Genomic DNA, 19,514 nt, shown 5'->3' on the forward strand with positions numbered 1-19,514 from the left:
AGCCCCCCTCAGAGCCACCGCTACTCACAAAAATAGATTTAAACACGGTGTCGCCCGCAAACCTTAATTTCTTAGTGTTTTCCACCATGCATAGCCTTATTAAAGGAAGTGGACACTATTGGTAATTACTCAAAATAATTATTAGCATAAAACATTTCTTGGTAACGAGTATTGGGGAGAGGTTGATAGTATTAAACGTTGTGAAAAACGGTTCCCTCTGAAGTGATGTAGTTTTCAAGAAAGAATTAATTTTCCACGAATTTGATTTTGAGACCTCAGAATTAGATTTTGAGGTCTCGAAATCAAGCATCTGCAAGTACACAACTTCGTGTGACAAGGGTGTTTTTTCTTTCATATTAACTCGCAACTTCAACGAGTTTGTTATTTTGTGCATACATGTATGTTGAGATACACCAAGTGAGAAGACTGGTCTTTGACAATAACCAATAGTGTCTAGTTTCTTTAAGTCATAGTTACAATTAGATGTTAAGGGCTACCTGGGTAGGAACGGTAGAATCCATCTGCACTGCCAAAATACTGCCACAGCAGCTGAGGATCTTTCTCGTAGTTGGACCGAAAGACCTTATCTATAGAGTTGGTGGCCTGGATGCCATTCAAGATGGTTTTATCTGGAGGAGTTATAATAATGATGATAACAATAATAAAGTATATACTTGGTTTGCGGTAACACTATGTGTCTACTTGCCAGGTAGAGTTTATTTTTAGAGAACCGCTTTCTTTATTCTACTATAGAGGAGTAGATTTATTGCTTTTTAACTACATGTACATTTGTACTACCCGCGGAAGGTATCGAAATTTGGCCGGGACTACTACTTTAGCTTAGTCAGCTCTAGAATTGGTCTCAACGTTTCGACTAGCTTGCTCTAGTCATCGTCAGGCTAGTCTCCTCTTGGAAATGAATGTTACCACAAAAACAGCCTTTAGTTACTATTATATGTACTATGTCAAACTTAGTCTTTTAAAGTTGTGTTTTTTAAGTATATCTTTTTGTTTAAGTGTGTAAATGTATGTAATGTAAATATATTCGACCTCTGGCGTTTTTATCAATAAACCATTTTCCCAATTGTTACAGTGTCACAGTTTGTACCTTTAAACCTGTAGCCAGTGTGTGTGTGTTTGCTGAACCGTATCTTCTTTTCTTTACTTTCCCCACCTGTGTGCTTTGATAATGGCGCACTTATTTCCTTTCAAGACGTGGTCATGCTTGAGAAATTATGCCTTCGGCTCAGGCCTTTATCACACGGCAACGACCCTGCCGGTTTTAAATGGCCGTTTAAGAACTCGTCGCTACCCTTTTATTCCCTTATTATAGCACCACATTGTAACCTGAATCCTAACTTACCTCCAACCCATATGTCCGTGGGTATTTGAACAGAGCTGTATGTTGTATTGACGTATGACTTGAACATGTCATTATAGGTTAGGTCGATGGATGAGTTGCTCATTGTTTTTGCATTGAAATACGTTACATTGCTTTCCTGGGAGAAGTAAAAATATTAGAATTTCTATGAAAATCCTGAGTGAAAATAAAAATTAAAATAAATTATTCAAAAATAATACGTACATGATGTAAAGGCAGTGGACACTATTGGTAATTACTCAAAACCATTATTAGCATAAAACCTTTCTTTGTAAAGGATAATGGGGAGAGGTTGATGGTATAAACATTGTGAGAAACGGCTCCCTCTGAAGTAACGTAAATTTCTAAAAACAGGTAATTTTCCACGAGTTTGATTTTGAGACCTAAGATTTAGAATTTGAGGTCTTGAAATCAAGCATCTGAAAACACACAACTTTGGGTGACAAGGGTGTTTTTCTTTCATTACTACATGTATCCCGCAACTTTGACCACCAATTGAGCTCAAATATTCACAGGTTTGTTATTTTTGCATGTTTGGATACACTAAGTGAGAAGACTGGTCTTTGACAGTTACCAAAAGTGTCCAGTGTCTTTAAAAAAATTAAACACAGACGCCTGGGCCCAGTTTCAAAGAGCTGCTAAAGTAGCTACATGTACGTATAGTTGATTTGCGGTAACACCATGTGTGTATATACTTGCCAGGTAGAGTTGTTCTTAGAGAACTGTCTTGCTTTATTCTACTGCCTCCGAGTAGATAATCGGAGGTTCGGGAGACTTCTCAGTTCTGAAAAGAACTGTCCTGCTTTTTAACTATTACCAGGGCGGATGGTATAGAAAATAGACTGGACTACTACTTTAGCTTATAGGATCATAATTAACTTTACTGCCGCGGAGTCAGTTCTAAAATTGGTCTCAACGTTTCAACTAGCTTGCTTGCTCTAGTCATTGTCAGGAGCTCCCGACGACAGGCCTCTAGTATCTCCCACAGACACTACAAAAGTAACACAATGTATCATTTACCTCCCCTTTGTGTGTGCTGAAAATGCACACAACATTGGGATGATCATATAACACAAACCACAACAATTCTGTGAATGAGAGTCATGTGCATTACGGCTAATGTGCATTATGGTTGCTTATTGGTTAGCTAGAATGAAATGGGCGGGATCTAGCTAAATATGCACACATCATCATGTAAGAACAGTCATGCGCAGGAGACACTTTAAAAGACACTGTATAATGTGTGTGTAACTGGAAGGCCCATGTTTTCACATCATGGGTAGACAGAACACCCGACAGATGCATACATGTACCTCTATCAATTATTATTTCATTGGAATATTAAAATTTGGCATTATGAGAAGTCAGAAATTTCTTCTTCAAACATAAATCGCTATATTATCAAATATCGCAATATTTGTTTGACGATATCGTGGGATAATAAAAGCAATATCGCCAAACCTTACTATGTATGAACCCCGACTCTTACTAATTGTTTGCACGCCAGGTTGTGTCTGAACTGAGCCTTGCTCAGCGTTAGACATTCATCTCTTACACGAACAACAAAAAATGATACAAAATTACTTTGCTCATTTAAATACCATGTACATACCGTTAACTCATTAGAGTAATTGTGGTTTTTATAACTTTCCTCCAACGCTTTCACAATTGCCTGCCAAAAAGAGAATGAGGGAGAAATTAACCAGATGAAAAGCTTGATTTAATACATCAACATATTGACAGTATCCACTACTAAAACACAATTCAAACTTGTGTTGGGTCACCAGGATTTGATTTCAGTAGAATTCATTAAAACTCATCTTAAGATAAACAAACGAACTAGGATGGGTTGGGTAACAGAAATGTCTTGAGGAGGCTTTTGAAGACAGGCAACGAGATCGACTCTCGGGAAGTTGCATACATGTAGGCTCCGGGCAGCCATGGCGAACGAGCTATCCCCAGCTTTCCCATCTAGTTCTAGGAACAGAAAGCCAGACCTGATCAGCTGAAGAGCGAAGTCGTTGCCTCTATCCTAAGTTACTCTAGATTGTATCATTGTTAATTGCATTGTTTTGTCTGTAAAACATGTAGTTTATCTTTTTGTTTGGTTGCTGTTGTATTTCGTAAGCGCTTTGTATTGCTTTTGTAAAAAGCACTATATAAGTAAGGTTACTATTATTATTATGATTATAAGAGTTGTGGGAATGTACAAGTTCAACCAGATATGATGGAGATTGGGCGTGAAGGATTTTGTATACTACTCACATTGACGGCTACCATCTTGTCCTGCAGCATCTCCTGCCACTTGTTGGCAACAGTCAGCACCAGTTCGGATCCATTCACAAAAACAGTCTTGAACCCCTCGTCCTTATAGAGCTGTACAGAGTAAAATCCAAGAACAAATTAATTGTAATAATAAAGAACTCTTAATACGTAGAGTGCCGGCATCCGCCTAAAGAAGGCCGTACATATTGGCCTAACCCTTTAGGACTATTCCTTTCAAAAACCAATTTCAATAAGACCTGGGCGAGTAGTGAAATTCACTACCCGACTAGTGGTGCTTCAATTAGTCACAATTTGACATAATTCGCAACCATTTACAAAATTAAAAGATTAGGCCCAATACAGAATTATTTGATTACTCAAAAGGCAGTTTTGCCTGTGCTGACCAATCACACCAATTTACAATGTATAGAGTGATTTATAAAATAGTCAAAATGTGTCTGTTTTATGGGGTGTCTGTTTTATAAATTTTAAATAGACCTCCTCAACTAAATTCAATACTGATATTCTTTAAATACTTGATCTAAGGCAAACCACTCCAGTCATGCCAGTGGGATTTGAACCATGACCTTTGCATTGCTACAGAGCAGTCGCTTATGTACCAAAGTACCACTGAGCTAGGCCGGTGCTATTTGCCTGTGAATTTGGTTCACAGAACTCAGGAAAGTACTAAGTATTGTGCTTAAAGGCAGTGGACACTATTGGTAATTACTCAAAATAATTATTAGCATAAAACCTTTTTTGGTAACGAGTAATGGGGAGAGGTTGATAGTATAAAATATTGTGAGAAACGGCTCCCTCTGAAGAAATGTAGTTTTCGAGAAAGAAGTAATTTTCCACGAATTTGATTTCGAGACCTCAGATTATTATACCAAGGAGAAAATGCCTTGGTGCCCTTACCCTTCAAAAACAGGGCATACAGGCCTGAACGTCTGTAAGTTACAGAATATATTAGTTAGGAGAGTTTCATAGAAAAAAGTGCATGAGAAAAGAACATTTTATCTCTAAAAATGGGCCAAGTCTTACGAGGCAACTTTAGTGTGGTGGACATTGATCAGGCAATCTCCAACAAGTAACACGTTTAAAATAATACATCATCATAATGTGTACTCCACCAAATTTACATTTAATTGTCTTCATTATTTTATAATAGTGAGTAAAACAGATGTCACTATATATATATAAGAGTTCATCAAAATTCAGGGCGACTTTATACCAACAAAAATAACAAATGAGACATTTAGAATCACATTCACCCGATAAAAATGTCCATAAACAGAGATTTTCAATTTTTTTTATCAACAATTCATTAAACATGGAAAGATTGGATTTGTTTTCCGAATTTTTTTTGCAGAATCAGGGAATGACATTTGTCAGCCTGCTCTCTGATAATATCCACTGCCATTTGTCTATTGCGCTTCTAGGGCAATTTCCCAATAAATTGACACTTTTCAATTTGGGAAACTTGACTTCTTGTCGTAGGCCTACATGTATGTGTACAGTCTACAGTGTGGCCGTGTGTTCTATCACATGTACACAACAACAAATACAAATAAAGAGATAAATAAGTCAATAAATAAATACCCCCCCTTCTATGTAGAAAAAATACATTCAACATATTATGAGAAAAGTTTCCATAATCAGGGGTTTTCAAATTAGAACAGGGAAAGATTGGACCTTGGTTTACTTTCACATACAAATTCCTGTTGGGTTACAGGATAGTTGACAGCTCTAATATCAGAATATGTACTTTTACCCCCAGTGGATTGCTTACAAAAATAAAGCATGGAGAAACAAGAAGTGACAAGCCTACAGGACATGTAATGTATGATGATGTACATTAGATGCCTACAACAAGTATCCATACACATCAGGCTTACACATGGTCTACGTACGTACTGACGTAGTCTCCATGAACACTTTTAGTTTTTAATTTGGGAATTGACAATACCGTATGGAGGCCATGGCTTTGGTTGAAAAAACAACTGTCAGTTCTACATGCCCTCACTGTCCGTTATCTCAATGTATACCTGCACCTTGTATCATGCATCTAATTATTGATGTACATGCCTTTAAGTGATGCACAGGAGCTTGACACTAGAAACGCATCATCATCATCATGCATACATAATCCCTCCCGTGTGGTTCATTTACATTTAGAACGTACTGGTGGTACCACTGTGTGTAGTACATGTACATGACGGAGATCAGCATAACTCGACACCTCCAAACATACTCGCCCATGTACAAACGCCTCATTGCTCTCCATTACAGCGTACACTTACCATGTGCGTGGGAGCAATTCACTTGCGCAGAGCATGCAGTGTCACATATATATTAAAATTCAAAATATCCAGTTACACATGTACACTAAGTAGGCCTATGTACATTACATTTTGTACTTTAAAAAACATTGTTGCATTATATACTTATATCAAGTATTAAAAAAGATCATTTCGTCTACACCTGTACACAGTTTCAGCCAGGATTTGATAAAAATGTGTCTTAGAAATTTGCTGGAAATATTTAAGAATTAACATGCAATGACAGATAATGCAATGACAGATAATAATAGGGTGTACAAATTTAACACAGGGTGTCCAAAAGGCACACAGACACCCCACTGTATGTATTTCAGGCCTGATTAAATTTTTTTACACTATTGGTAATTGTCAAAGACCATTCTTCTCACTTGGTGTATCTAAACATACGTATCCATAAAATAACAAATCTGTGAAAATTTGAGCTCAATTGGTTGTCGAAGTTGTGAGATAATAATGAAAGAAAAAACACCCTTGTCACACGAAGTTGTGTGCTTTCAGATGCTTGATTTTTAGACCTCAAATTCTAAATCTGAGGTTTCGAAATCAAACTCGAGGAAAATTACATAACTTCAGAGGGAGCCAGTTCTCACAATGACCTCTCCCCATTACTCGTAACCAAGTAAGGTTTTATGCCAATAATCAGTTTGAGTAAATACCAGTAGTGTCCACTGCCTTTAAAACATGGCAATAGCAACAAGAGGTGTTTATTGAGCACCTCTACGCCAAGTGAAAACTGTCAATTACTGTTGCCTCTGATACCTCAATGAAATACAGCATCAAGCCGGCATAATTAATCAATTGTGCAATATTAGTACAGCTTATAAAGTGGGTGAGCATTTTTAATTTGATGCTATAGAATCAAAAACCAATTATGTGCAGCAATTTGGAATGCTCAGTTGATATTACGATGCCTGCATTGGATGTTATTACTGTTCATGTACATACCTGTATGTAGTACACTGTAGCACACAAATTATGCAAACTTGTAATCACGATTGTACACACGTAATGCATATTTTCTTTTAATAACCATATGATCCTCCTCATCGTAAACTGCGGTCTTACAATTCTAGCCTCCTTAATGAGCCCATATCCAATCATTCATGCTGCGCCGCACCATGCCGCACCTACAAACAGTACATGTACGCATGGAGGAATAACTTTCTCCATGATGTACATGTACATGTACTACAATGTAGAACAAATTGCCATCACAAGTAAAATCATCTATTTCTTTAAACCAATTTTAAAATTAAAGGAAAACGTTGCCTTGGATCGGTCAAGGTTGGTCTTTGAAAAGTGTTTGTAACCGTTTGTTATAAAATGCATCGTTAGAAAGATGATTTGAAAGTACATGTAGAATACAATGATCCACACAAATTTGCCTCGAAATTGCATGGTTTTTGTTTTACTTTGCGAACTAACACGGTCGGCCATTTATGGGAGTCAAAAATTTGACTCCCATAAATGGCCGACCGTGTTAGTCGACGAGGTAAAAGGAAAAACCACGGAATTTCGAGTGATACTTGTTTGGATCATTATATTCTACTTTTAAAATATCTTTCTAATCATATGCATTTTATAACAAACGGTTACAAAAGCTTTTCACAGACCAACTCGACCGATCCAAGTCAACGTGTTGCTACATTGTACATAAAGATTCATCTTTTCAATCGAGCATTTGAGTAATAATGGATTTATATGCGCTTAATCATTATAATTATAAAGAAAGACTACAAATAAATATTATTATTGTACAATGATCAATGCTACTAAAACATGTATTTCAAAAATAAATTGACCCAGTGAAACTGAGTGTGTACAGTACTGTGCACATTAAATGTTGCTTTGTTAAATGTCACATTCGCAAATTGCACTTTGCAACCAAAAAAGCAATTACAGTTCAGTACGCTATCATATAAAATTCCATTCAGCATTAAGGGAGCTAAATAATTCAGTATATTTTAGTATTTGACCATGTATGATGCACTTGTACGGTCTGACTATTACATGGCCTACAGTTGATGCAGTTTCAGGCCATGTGCACTATTTCCCATCATGGCCATCAACCATGTCAACTGTGTTGATGCATGCTGCTCGTCTGATGGCCTCCAATAATTATATTGTATCTAAACTGCTAGCCATACAATGTACACATTTGTATAGTAGCCCAAATTGGCAGGCCATTAGTACTTTTCACTAAACAGCTGTCCAGAAGGTCTACATGTAATGTACTGTCATAATTATTCTCTTGATAGAGTGTTGTACACCTCTGCCTTTTGTTTACTATTGTAATGCGCATACTGTACATATAAAGGCCTAATCTTTATCATGTTTATGACACTTGCACATAATAAATGAATACATTATTATGAATGTTAAAAAAGTTGAACTGCTGTCTTCAATCATAACACATGTCTACACTGACTGACAAAGTGGAACCCAACCCTTAGGTCTGAGCCCAAGATGGGACAGTTACAAAATTGTATATTTCCTACTGCAAGGGTATTTTTCTGTGTACATTACATAGTAGCCTTACATATTACATGTACTTCAGAAAAAATCTCTCTGACCTTTCTGAAGTCAAAAAAATACTTCTTTTGCAAAAATGTTGTTCAATTATACATGTATCTATTTTTAAATAGACCTTATGACATCATCCAGCCACAATCTTTGAGGTCAAACAGTGACGAAACAATCGAAACGCACATAGATTGGCCAATGAACAACCTCCTTTTGACCTCAATGCGGGGGCGCCGTACTGAAATGACGTCATGTGCATAGGGTCTATAGAACCCTTTATGTACACAAGATAAAGAAAGGCACTCAACTCTCTTTCACAGAAAAGAAAATTTCCAGTCTTTTTCAAATTGCTCTCCAATCTCTCTTATATTTTAAAGTGCTCGCTCTCTCTCAATTACATGTAATTGTAACTTACTCTAAATGAGTGACAGCTCAAAGAAGAGTGACCTTTGTTTTACTGAAAATGAAATTTTCCTAAGAGAAAGTCCCTACATACAACAACAGCACTACATACATGACCAACGATTTCTCACACACAAAAGACGAATTTCTTTCATCTGAAAATATGCATGCTTTATTTATAATGAAAATAAGAGGACTGGAATGAACTTTCTCTTCAAAATGTGCACACTCCACACATGCATTTTAACAAGGTCTGTTGGTAGGTAATATTTACATGTATGCACAGTGTACATAAATTATAAAGTATGTAGGCTTTGATAATTTTTTGTTTAAAAGGCTCATCTTACTGACACTATAATAAAATAATTATGTATAAAAACAATATTGACCAATAAGATCTTTAGCATTCAGCCTAGAAATAGTGTACACTATTTTTGTATCATATTAATTAAAAAAAATATATAATCTGACGACCAGATAAAATTAACAAACTTATGAGGGCTTAGGGCTGCTCCAATTTAAATTTTCTTAAAAAAAAATCAAATCAATTAGTCAGTTGATATGAACCCTCCCCCCCCCCCCCGAAAAAAAAAATAAACAAAAAATAACAAATTTCAAAAATAAATAAATGAATAAATAAATAAGACTTAAAGGCAGTGGACACTATTGGTAATTACTCAAAATAATTATTGGCATAAAACCTTACTTGGTAACAAGTAATGGGGAGAGGTTGATTGTATAACAAATTGTGAGAAACGGCTCCCTCTGAAGTAACATAGTTTATTTTTCCTTGAGTTTGATTTTGAGACCTCAATTTTAGAATTTGAGGTATTGAAATCAATCATTTGAAAGCACACAACTTAGTGTAACAAGGGTGTTCTTTCCTTTCATTATTATCCCACAACTTTAATAACCGATTGAGCTCAAATCTTTGCAGTTTTTTTATTTATTTTATCCATATGTTGAGATACAGCAAGTGAGAAGACTGGTCTTTGACAATTACCAATAGTGTCCAGTGTCTTTAAATAAAAAACAATATTTATAATATGGACATGATACACTATACTTTTGTTTAAAGGCACTGAACACCTTTGGTAATTGTAAAAAATGTCAGTAAAAAAAAAGTAAAAATCGCACTTTGTGTATCCCAACTTGCATTTAGTTTAACAAATTTGTGACATTTTTACTCAATTAGTCACCAAAGCTGCAAGAGAGCAATGAAAGAAAAAAAACACCCTTGTTGCATTTAAATGTGTCATGCTTTCAGATGACTAAAAATTATTAAAAGACTTCAGGTCTGAAGCATTTTAGTTTTGAGTAAGAAGTTACCTCTTTCTCAAAAATTATGTTACTTCAGAGGGAGACGTTTCTCACAATGTTCTGTACTATCAATAACTCTCCATTGCTCATTACCAAGTAAGTTTTTATGCTAATTAACTATTTTGAGTGTCAGTGCCTGATAAAGACAAATTACAACAAGACTAAAGCAAGATCGATAACTCCTGCGAATGCAAATTTTTTATGCGAAGCGAATTTTGATGTCACAGGGCTGTTTTTGCAGCGACTATTTCGCAGGGGTTGAGCACTTAGTCAACCCATGTTAATAATTTGTGGCAAATTTGTGACCTCAAAATTCCTATGAACTGAACTTAAGCCATAAATGTTGTACCATGGAGGAAGGAATTCCTCTGGCTGTGTACTTACTTTTTGAACTTCCTCAACACCGCTAGCTTCATCTAGTTTTCTTGTGATTTCTTTGCTGATTTCTGCTGACCAATTACTAACTCTGAAACAAAAGAAAAGAAAACCAATCTATGTCAAACCATTTTGAGATTGAGAACTTTAATAAGACACCGGTCAAAAAAGTGATAGTTAAAAATTAAAACTTAACATTATTTTTACTAGGGCCTATTAAATAGAAGCACAATAAAGCACTATTCCATCAAGATCATCACTCTACTCGAACTATGAGGTTTGTTCCGCTATTGTTCGTGGAGACGATAGCTAGCGGAACAAACCTCAAGCTTTAAGTCCTAGAGTATAGCACTCAAAATAGAAATTAAAGGTGTTCAAACTCATGGACCCCATTTATAACACATGTCCACAGCTAGTTGCGATAATCGCAATCGCAACTACATGTAGTCCACAGCAGGCAACATTTGCTTTGATATGTTCTCCCTCCATCAAGAAACAGGCATCAACAACATTTGCCAGGTCACAACTGCAATACGGGGCTGCAATATGGGATCATATCGGCAAAATCAAATTGACAGCCTCGAGAAAGTTCAGAGGAGGGGGGTACGCTTTATCACTAGAAAAGAGAAGACAGCGTCACAGCTATGATATGAGATTGGACATCGGTCTCCCAACACTTCAACTACAATCACGTCTATTATGTACAATTTCATTAACAATCAGATAGCCATTCCTCTCTCAGACTACATCAAACATAAGGCCAGAGCAACCAGAAGTCAACACCGCCTGAAATTTACAAGACTACGAACATCATCAGACTTATACAAGTACAGCTTCTTTCCTCGCACCATAAAAGACTGGGATGAGCTTCCTCAAGACATCATCAAGCTGCCCACCTTCGAGCAGTTCAAGGAGGCCACCAGATGCGAGTAGGCACCAAGAGTTATGTTTTTTACTTGCACATGTAATCTCTAATTTTGTACATATTTTGGCACCAACTGATGAGCACACAAATTGTCCACCATCAACAGCCGCACCCTTGTCTAGATGCTGAATAGGCTTTGACAAGTAGCTGAATAGATGTAGACCAGTAAGCTGCTTCCTCTTCTAATCTTTCAACAATGTCATTTTCAAACACTTGTAATGCACTACGAAGTTGGCACAGTTTAATAAGCAGACGAACAAAAGGAAACTTTAAATTAAGCCAACGTTTCATCGCATGGACGGATTATTATTTATAATTTATCTTTATTGTTTCCCCTTGTCCCTCGATTTTGGCACACTTGACAAAGTGTACATTCTGTCTTCAAAACCCTTCTCCTGTCTGGAAGGGGTCGGGTTACTCCTAGAACTTTTTCTGTTTTGTCCGGCGAGCCTATCGTCTCCCGTCTCCTTACGGGAGACGATGGCCGGACGAAACTGAAATAGTTCTAGGTCACGGTGAAGGGTCGGGTTTAGCCCACCTTGTTGAGCTGTAAATGGCTCCGCTTTTAACATCGGTCTGGTTATGATAACTGAGTTAGGCTATCCTTACAAAATACAAGTTACAATACAATACAACTTATTTGGCCTACAATGAAAATCAAAATGATAAATTTGACCTTAATTAGGGGAGAGATAGTTTCTAGAAGTAGGGTACTGATGTAGAATTTTAGCCAACTTTTTTTTTTTATTCTATCAAACAAACAAAATAATGAGGTAAGGAATTGACAGACATTATTTACTAAGGCCAAGGGCTGAGTACGACATGGGCATGTACATGTATGACAGATAAATGTAGATTTGGTCTGGAATTGGAATGGATGGAATTTTTGTTTTTTTTATTGAGCTGCACTCCTTTTTCTTCTCTATTATATGAAGTTTTTTCCCTTCAAGATTTAAACGAACATTGACAATTTAATTATCTGTCATTTTAATTATTGATTTGTGCAATTTATAAAACTCATAAAAATACTTACAACGAAGGTGCAGGCATCTGAACTCCATTTGCTTTCACACGACAAAATTCGAAGACGGACAACAAATAAAGCACCGATATAACGCCGAAAAATGTCCTTGTTCCAGCCATGATGGCCACCAAAATAAACCAATTGAAGACTATATGAGTTATCCAAGATGATTACGATAATTTCATGGCAGATCAAAGGTAAAGGACGTCAATAAACATCATTTCAGGATTGTACTTTTAAATGGCGACTGATAAATTTCAAGCTGATGTCTTGCTTGCTTATTATTTATGTGGGATCGTGTGATCCATCCAATACAAAATAATGTGTAGTATGGTGCCGTCTTCAGAACATAAGTAGTAGCTGTATATCGGGGTTGGTTTTAAGACCATGAGAAAATGTAAAAGGGCCAACCCAAATAAAAATTTTGTTTCCAAAACGCATTGTATTCAATATATTCAATTCGGGGCAGCATACAATAAAGTTATGTTTCCTCAAAAATAAAACAGACGAGTATTAAAACCTAAATGATACATTTTTGAGAAAGACTCTGCAATCGAAAATTTGGGATTTTATAATTACTCTACTTGTTATATGTAACAAACAAAAAAACCTTCTAAAGGACTTATAAAACATGTATTTGTTGGGCGCGATCGGTCAATCTGCGCGATCCACCGATCGCGCTGCGCTATTGAAAGATCAATTTGGTCGCGCAGCAATCGGTCGATCGCGCAACAATCGGTCGATCGCGCAACAATCGGTCGATCGCGCAATGAACATCTTTGCGCGATTGACCGATCGCGCTGGGAGTATTTTTTTCCGTGATCAGCCGATCGTGCAGGAAAGGCTTTGCGCGATCGACCGATCGTGCAGGAAAAGTATCACCATAGTGATTTGTATTGTGACGTTTACACTTTAGTTAGCAACTACGATCTTACATCTGTGAGTTCGGCCCCTGCACATCGGCCGATCGCGCAAAACAATTCCTGCACAATCGGCCGATCGCGCAAAACCATTCCTGCACAATCGGCCGATCGCGCAAAACCATTCCTGCACAATCGGCCGATCGCGCCGAGCCATTCCCGCACGATCGGTAGATCGCGCATGTTCGTTACCGAATGTTGCGCGATCGACCGATTGTTGCGCGATCGACCGATTGCTGCGCGACCAATAGATATTTCAATAGCGCAGCGCGATCGGTCGATAGCGCAGCGCGATCGGTTGATCGCGCAGATTGACCGATCGCGCCCAACATATTCATAAATACCTCAGACAGTTTCGCTATTCCCATTGATGGAGAGCGCGTCACGTGGGTGTGTTATTTTTATTTTTTAATTTTTTTTTGCAAAAAATAGTTAATGGCCTGACGTTTCGACCCTAGCAGAGTCTTTCTCGAAGGCTAAATGACAACACAACAAACATGAACAGGTAACTAAGTGAAACATAAGCAGTGAAGTGGAAATACATGAATGGGGTTAGAAAGCATACATAAAAAAGCAGGGGGTAAACAATGAATAGGGGGACAAACAAGGGGGGGGGTGAAGGGAAGGGGCTGGCTTGACCACAAGCAAGAATATGGAAACACAAAGGACAACATCAAGGGTGGTGAGGTTGGGTAAAAAGTAATTTATTCTAGTGAATGAGGCTCAGGCTAAAAGGCTATGGGGAAAAAAAGGAGACGGCAAAACAAAAGGTTTATTAGTCGTTTCCTTCTTGGATGTTCAGACCATGGGGTTGAATGGTCTGGAGGCGTCTAATCCAGAGTTTCTCCCTACTCAAACGCACAGTCTCTCTGTGGTTGCCTAGTGCCTCTATGCCCTGTAAGATCATGTCAGAAATGGAGTGATAATTTTTTTTTAATACATTAATGTTTTTTCTTGCTTGTCTTTTATTATATGAGTTGCATGCCTGGCTTGGCTGGTGGGTAATACGTATTCCTCCTGTGGAAGGTGTGTCTTGTTAATACTCGTTATTGTCTCGAACCAAAAGGTCAGCCACTTTGAAAATGAAAGTGACTTTTTGTCGCTATTGGCTTTCCCTGCCAGGGTTCTTGTCTTTTGTTTCGTCTGTAGTGTTTTGTGTTCCACCCCCACTGGAGGTGTTTCCTACACAATCCTTATATCTGCCCGCGGCCAGGCCAGGTTTCTCAGTAATTTGCTAGTGTTTTTGCATTTTTTGTTTTGCTGTTCTCTTTGTATAACCATTTTATTGCTTTTTCTTGTAAATCTTTGATGTGCAATGTTGTAATACATGTTTGTGTTTTTTCATGTTTGCTGGCAAATAAAATGAAATGAAAAAGAAATGAAATAAACCATTGTTTATGACCGGTAAAAAGGGTTGAAACATGGGCGTGACACGCGAGCTTGCACCTGTGATTATAAGACAGTTTCTGTATTCCTATTGGTTGAGAGCAACGGCCGGTACAGTTGTACTGTGCCACATCACGTGATACACCGCAACGCCCACAGCATTCCGTTATAAGGAGATGTTTACCCGAGTGCGGCGGAGGGCCTTACCATTTCATAGCTGGAGGGATGCTGTGTTGAAAGAAATCATTGAACAATCATTATTTTGGCATTTATTTTACTTTTTGACCAAAAGTGTTGATGTTTTTTTACCGAAAAGGTATTTGAGAATGGGAATCAAAGTGTGTTGAATCGGTTTTCAACTAGTGTTTTAAACCTGACGAGGCCTGGTTCTTGATAATTTACCTCGACGAACCAGGCCTCGTTGGGCTTAAACCACTAGTTGAAAACCTCTTCACCACACATTGATTCCCTTAATTAAAATTTATCTTTGAATCATCACTTCACTTCACAGGACCCAAATTTCAATACTTATCAGTAACACAAAAATAGTTGTTTTTAATAAAGACAATAAACAAATGTGAAACCTAATAAACATTACCTTTCAAAAGTTATCAAAATACTTTTATCTAAATATAGCAGAATGTCTTCTTTTTGTTCAAAACAAAATAAATCAAATTTTTATACATACCCTATTTTCACAACACAGTAAAGCCCGGTTCATACTTCCTGCGAATGCGATGTGAATTTGACGTCACAACTCTCCCTTCGCAGCAATATTGGCAAGTGAGTTGCCCAGAGTTGAACTGCTGCGAAGAATTATTCGTTGCGAATTTGTGATGTCAACATTCGCTTCATATTCGCATGAAGTATGAATCGGGCTTAACAACAAGCAATAAAATAAAATAAAATTAATCAAAATATAGAGAAATACCACTAGTGATGCAAACTCTAAACACTTTACCCAATATGTATTTTGTTTACTGTTTTAAATTGAATTTATAAATGCAGCATCATTACGTAGTCTGGGGCCTCTATGCATGGTCTTGGCCAATCTCATAACTCCTGCTTAAACTGTGTCAGTTTAATGTAAATCTGGGTACATTAGGTTTTGTGCTCTACAAAAAAAAAGTTGCTTAACCGTTTAACAGACTATTTATTTCTGTATAATCATCACCATACGCCCAGACATTGCAGTTTTTGAGAAATGAATAAAACAATGTCACGAAAATACGTTTTACATGCTAAAATATTTTTCGTCTCCTGAGACAATAATTATTTATTTTCATTACTTGTATGTACTCAATCCTCAACAACTACAGCACCTCAGCAAGGAATATTTTTAAGGGAAGCTTTCCACCATCGTTATCTTTAAACTATTTGAGTTTGATGTAAATCTGTGGACATTGTGTTTTGTGTCCTCCAAAAAGTACCAGACCCTTAATCACCCCACTATTACAGCAGAAGTTGCGTCTGCTTTGGGCATTTTGGTACAAGCTGCTAGCGGCCGCTATATGGTCTCTGAGCAGTAATGGGTGCATTCGTTTAGCTTCCCTGGGTCGACCCTGATGTGGCGTATTTTATTTTTTTCCAGGATGAACGTGGGCACACAATTACCCCACGTTCGTCCTCGAACCAGGAAAAAAACCAGGACACGTCACCACGTGAGCCTTCCCGTGGTGACGTCAGTGCACCTCGGGCCAGCCCCATCAGCCCCACTTGTGGATAGGGTCACTTGGGGCTGACCCGAGGTGCACTGACGTCACGACAAGCTCACGTGATGATGCGTCTTTTTTTTTTCCAGGTGGAGCGTGGGTAAACATTTGCACACGTTCGTACTGGAAAAAAAATAATATATGCAACATCGGGGTCGACCCAGGGAAGTTAAACGAATGCACCCTAAAATTGTCACCTTATTATTAAACTAAACTTGACCCAGTCTTCCCTGATCTGCAATCTCATTCATTGCCTCTTGCCAGTGCAGCAAAAGCACTGTCCTCATCGTTCATCAACTTCCTTGGTGAGTCATGCTCGATGATCTTTCCATTACTCAGTACCAGAACCGTGTCAAAGTTCATGATGGTGGAGAAGCGATGCTTAAATGGGGAAAAATTATATCAAAGTAGGTGTTTCATCAGTTGTCTTCATCTTTAGTGGCATTTGACTATTATCAAGAAGTGCCTGCAATTTTATAGTGAAATGCAATCACATAGAATATTTCTCAGAGATTAAAATTATTAACTATTATATAGATGTTTTCTGATTTATGTAATACTTGTTGCTTAAAGGGAAGGTACACTATTGGTAATTGTCAAAGACCAGTGTTCTCACTTGCATAAAATAAACAACCTGTGAAAATTTGAGCTCAATTGGTCATCGGAGTTGGGAGAAAATTATGAAAACACTCTTGTTGGACAAATTTGTGTGCTTTCAGATAGGAATAAAAGAGTTCTAGCTAGAAGTCTTTCATTATTTTAGTGAGAAATTACCCCTCATTCAAAATCTTTGCTACTTCAGAGGGAGCTTTTTCTCACAAAGTTTTATACTATCAACAGCTCTCCAATGCTCGTTACCAAGTCAGTTTTTAAGTTAATATTTGTTTTGACTTATTACCAAACGTGTACCTTCCCTTTTAAGGCAGTGGACACTATTGATAATTACTCAAAATAGCTGTCAGCATTAAACCTTACTTGGTAACGAGTAATAGGGGGAGGTTGATAGTATAAAACATTGTGAGAAACGGCTCCCTCTGAAGTAATATAGTTTTTGAGGTAGAAGTAACTTTCCACTAGAATATTTGAATTTGATTTTGAGACCTCAGAATGAGATTTTGAGGTCACAAAATCAAGTATCTGAAAGCACACAACTCTGACGACCAAGTTCACAGGTTTGTTCATCACCAACAGTGTCCAGTGTCTTTAACCCTTTTATGCAACATTTATTCTAATGATGAATTGATCATAAAACACATTAATCGTTTATTCTGTTTTTTGTTTTTTTTGCAAATGCCAATCCTCCAAAACAGTTTACAAGCATTGTCAAGAGTCCTGTTTCCCATTCTGAAAACTTCATGGCCGTGCGATCTTTGTTTTTCGTTTAACAATTTTTGTTTAAGGGGTTTAAACCAGGCTACTAGTCGATGCATGAAAGTGTTGAAACAATGAATGTGATATTGGAAACACTTTTTTAAAGTACCCCGTCAACACCCCCCCCCCCCCCCCCCAACCGAAAAAAAGAAAAACGATTACAGGCAAACAAACAATCAAATACACTGAATTGTTCCATTAAGTTCATTCTACTAAAGAACACAAATTGTCAAAGTCGCATTTTGAAATTGATTCAATAATATATCAAACAACTGAAGTGCTTTATAGAACTTTGCAAAAGAAAACTTACTGCAATTGTCAGTAGGGTACGATCAGCAAAGGTAGTCGCAATAACCTCCTGCAAAATCTTGTCCTGCAATGATATTGCATTGGTAGTTATCATCATAGACAAAAGACATGACTAAAGCTTCACAACTGCTGCAAGGTTGATTCTAAATATATGCAACTTTGACTCCATCAGTCCTCATCTATTCAACCTACATTGGCTTCCCATCTCTCAAAGAATCTCCAGGGTTCTTTTACATGCGTTTACAACACATGGGACCAACGGCTTTACGTCCCAACCAAAGGATGAGGCAATTAGTTAAGCGTCTTGCTTAAGGACACAAGTGTCACGGCTGGGGATTCAAACCCACACTCTGCTGATCAGAAACACCAGAGTTTAAATTAACGGTGGTCTTAACCGCTCGGCCACGAAACTTCTGAAACTTCCATGTAGTATAGGAACACACAATCTGAGAAGCCCCTAGCTCCTGCCCCTAATTCCGATCATCCAGACCCAAGCCCTCACCCTCAATGCCCCTTGTTAGCCGCAAAATAAATCCAGGAAAACTGAGTTAACTAACCGTTTCCATATCCATGGAAGCAGTTGCTTCATCCATGACTAGAATACGAGACTTTCTTAAGAAAGCACGGGCGAGGCAGAAGAGTTGACGTTGACCTATGCTGAAATTCTCTCCACCCTCTGCAACGTCGGAGTCTGAAGAGAAATACTTCAAAGTTAGTGTTGCTTCACTTATTATGCCAAATCACAGACAAGGTAATCTCCTTGGTTCAAAGAACCTTGGATCAGTCGAGTTGGTCTTTGAAAAGCGTATGTAACCGTTTGTTATAAAATGCAATGGTTAGAAAGATGATTTAAAAGTAGAATACAATGATCCACACAAATTGGCCTCGAAATTGCATGGTTTTCCTTTTACTTTGCAAACTAACACGGTCGTCCATTTATGGAAATCAAACATTTGACTCCCATAAATGGCCGACCGTGTTAGTCAACGAGGTAATAGGAAAACCACGCAATTTCGAGTGATACTTGTGTGGATCATTATATACTACTTTTAAAAGATCTTTCTAATCATATGCATTTTATAACAAACGGTTACAAACGCTTTTCGAAGACCAACTCGACGTGTTCCTTTAAAGAATGATTAGTTTAAATTCGACTCCTACAAGTGTTTAGAAAGATGTATATTTTGTTTGCATTAACACTATGTGAATATCTACTTTTCTGTGTAGATTTTGTTCTTTAGGAACTAGGGCCCAATTTC

General features: G+C 37.6%; 2 protein-coding genes across 10 annotated transcripts in view; both read right to left on the reverse strand.

The window, feature by feature from the left end:
• Nucleotides 1-12,853, reverse strand: part of LOC117307367 (voltage-dependent calcium channel subunit alpha-2/delta-2-like) — an 84,768-nt gene extending 71,915 nt beyond the window's left edge. For all 6 annotated transcript variants that reach the window (XM_033792106.1, XM_033792103.1, XM_033792105.1 and 3 more), the window contains exons 1-6: nt 12,567-12,853; nt 10,618-10,699; nt 3,647-3,757; nt 2,994-3,053; nt 1,364-1,499; nt 498-629 (exon numbers count right to left, since the gene is read on the reverse strand). In XM_033792106.1, the coding sequence (XP_033647997.1) occupies nt 498-629; nt 1,364-1,499; nt 2,994-3,053; nt 3,647-3,757; nt 10,618-10,699; nt 12,567-12,676 (631 nt within the window). In that variant the 5' untranslated portion in view covers nt 12,677-12,853. The remainder of the gene's footprint in view (nt 1-497; nt 630-1,363; nt 1,500-2,993; nt 3,054-3,646; nt 3,758-10,617; nt 10,700-12,566) is intronic.
• A 3,788-nt stretch (nt 12,854-16,641) lies between these two features.
• Nucleotides 16,642-19,514, reverse strand: part of LOC117302204 (ATP-binding cassette sub-family C member 9-like) — a 34,830-nt gene continuing 31,957 nt past the window's right edge. For 3 of the 4 annotated variants that reach the window (XM_033786049.1, XM_033786033.1, XM_033786025.1), the window contains 3 exons: nt 18,813-18,946; nt 18,257-18,319; nt 16,642-16,956 (listed from right to left, as the gene is read on the reverse strand). In XM_033786049.1, coding sequence (XP_033641940.1) covers nt 16,819-16,956; nt 18,257-18,319; nt 18,813-18,946 — 335 coding nt within the window. In that variant the 3' untranslated portion in view covers nt 16,642-16,818. The other variant, XM_033786041.1, reaches the window with a different exon arrangement.

Source organism: Asterias rubens, chromosome 2 (assembly GCF_902459465.1).
Source record: "Asterias rubens chromosome 2, eAstRub1.3, whole genome shotgun sequence".
NCBI lineage: Eukaryota > Metazoa > Echinodermata > Asteroidea > Forcipulatida > Asteriidae > Asterias > Asterias rubens.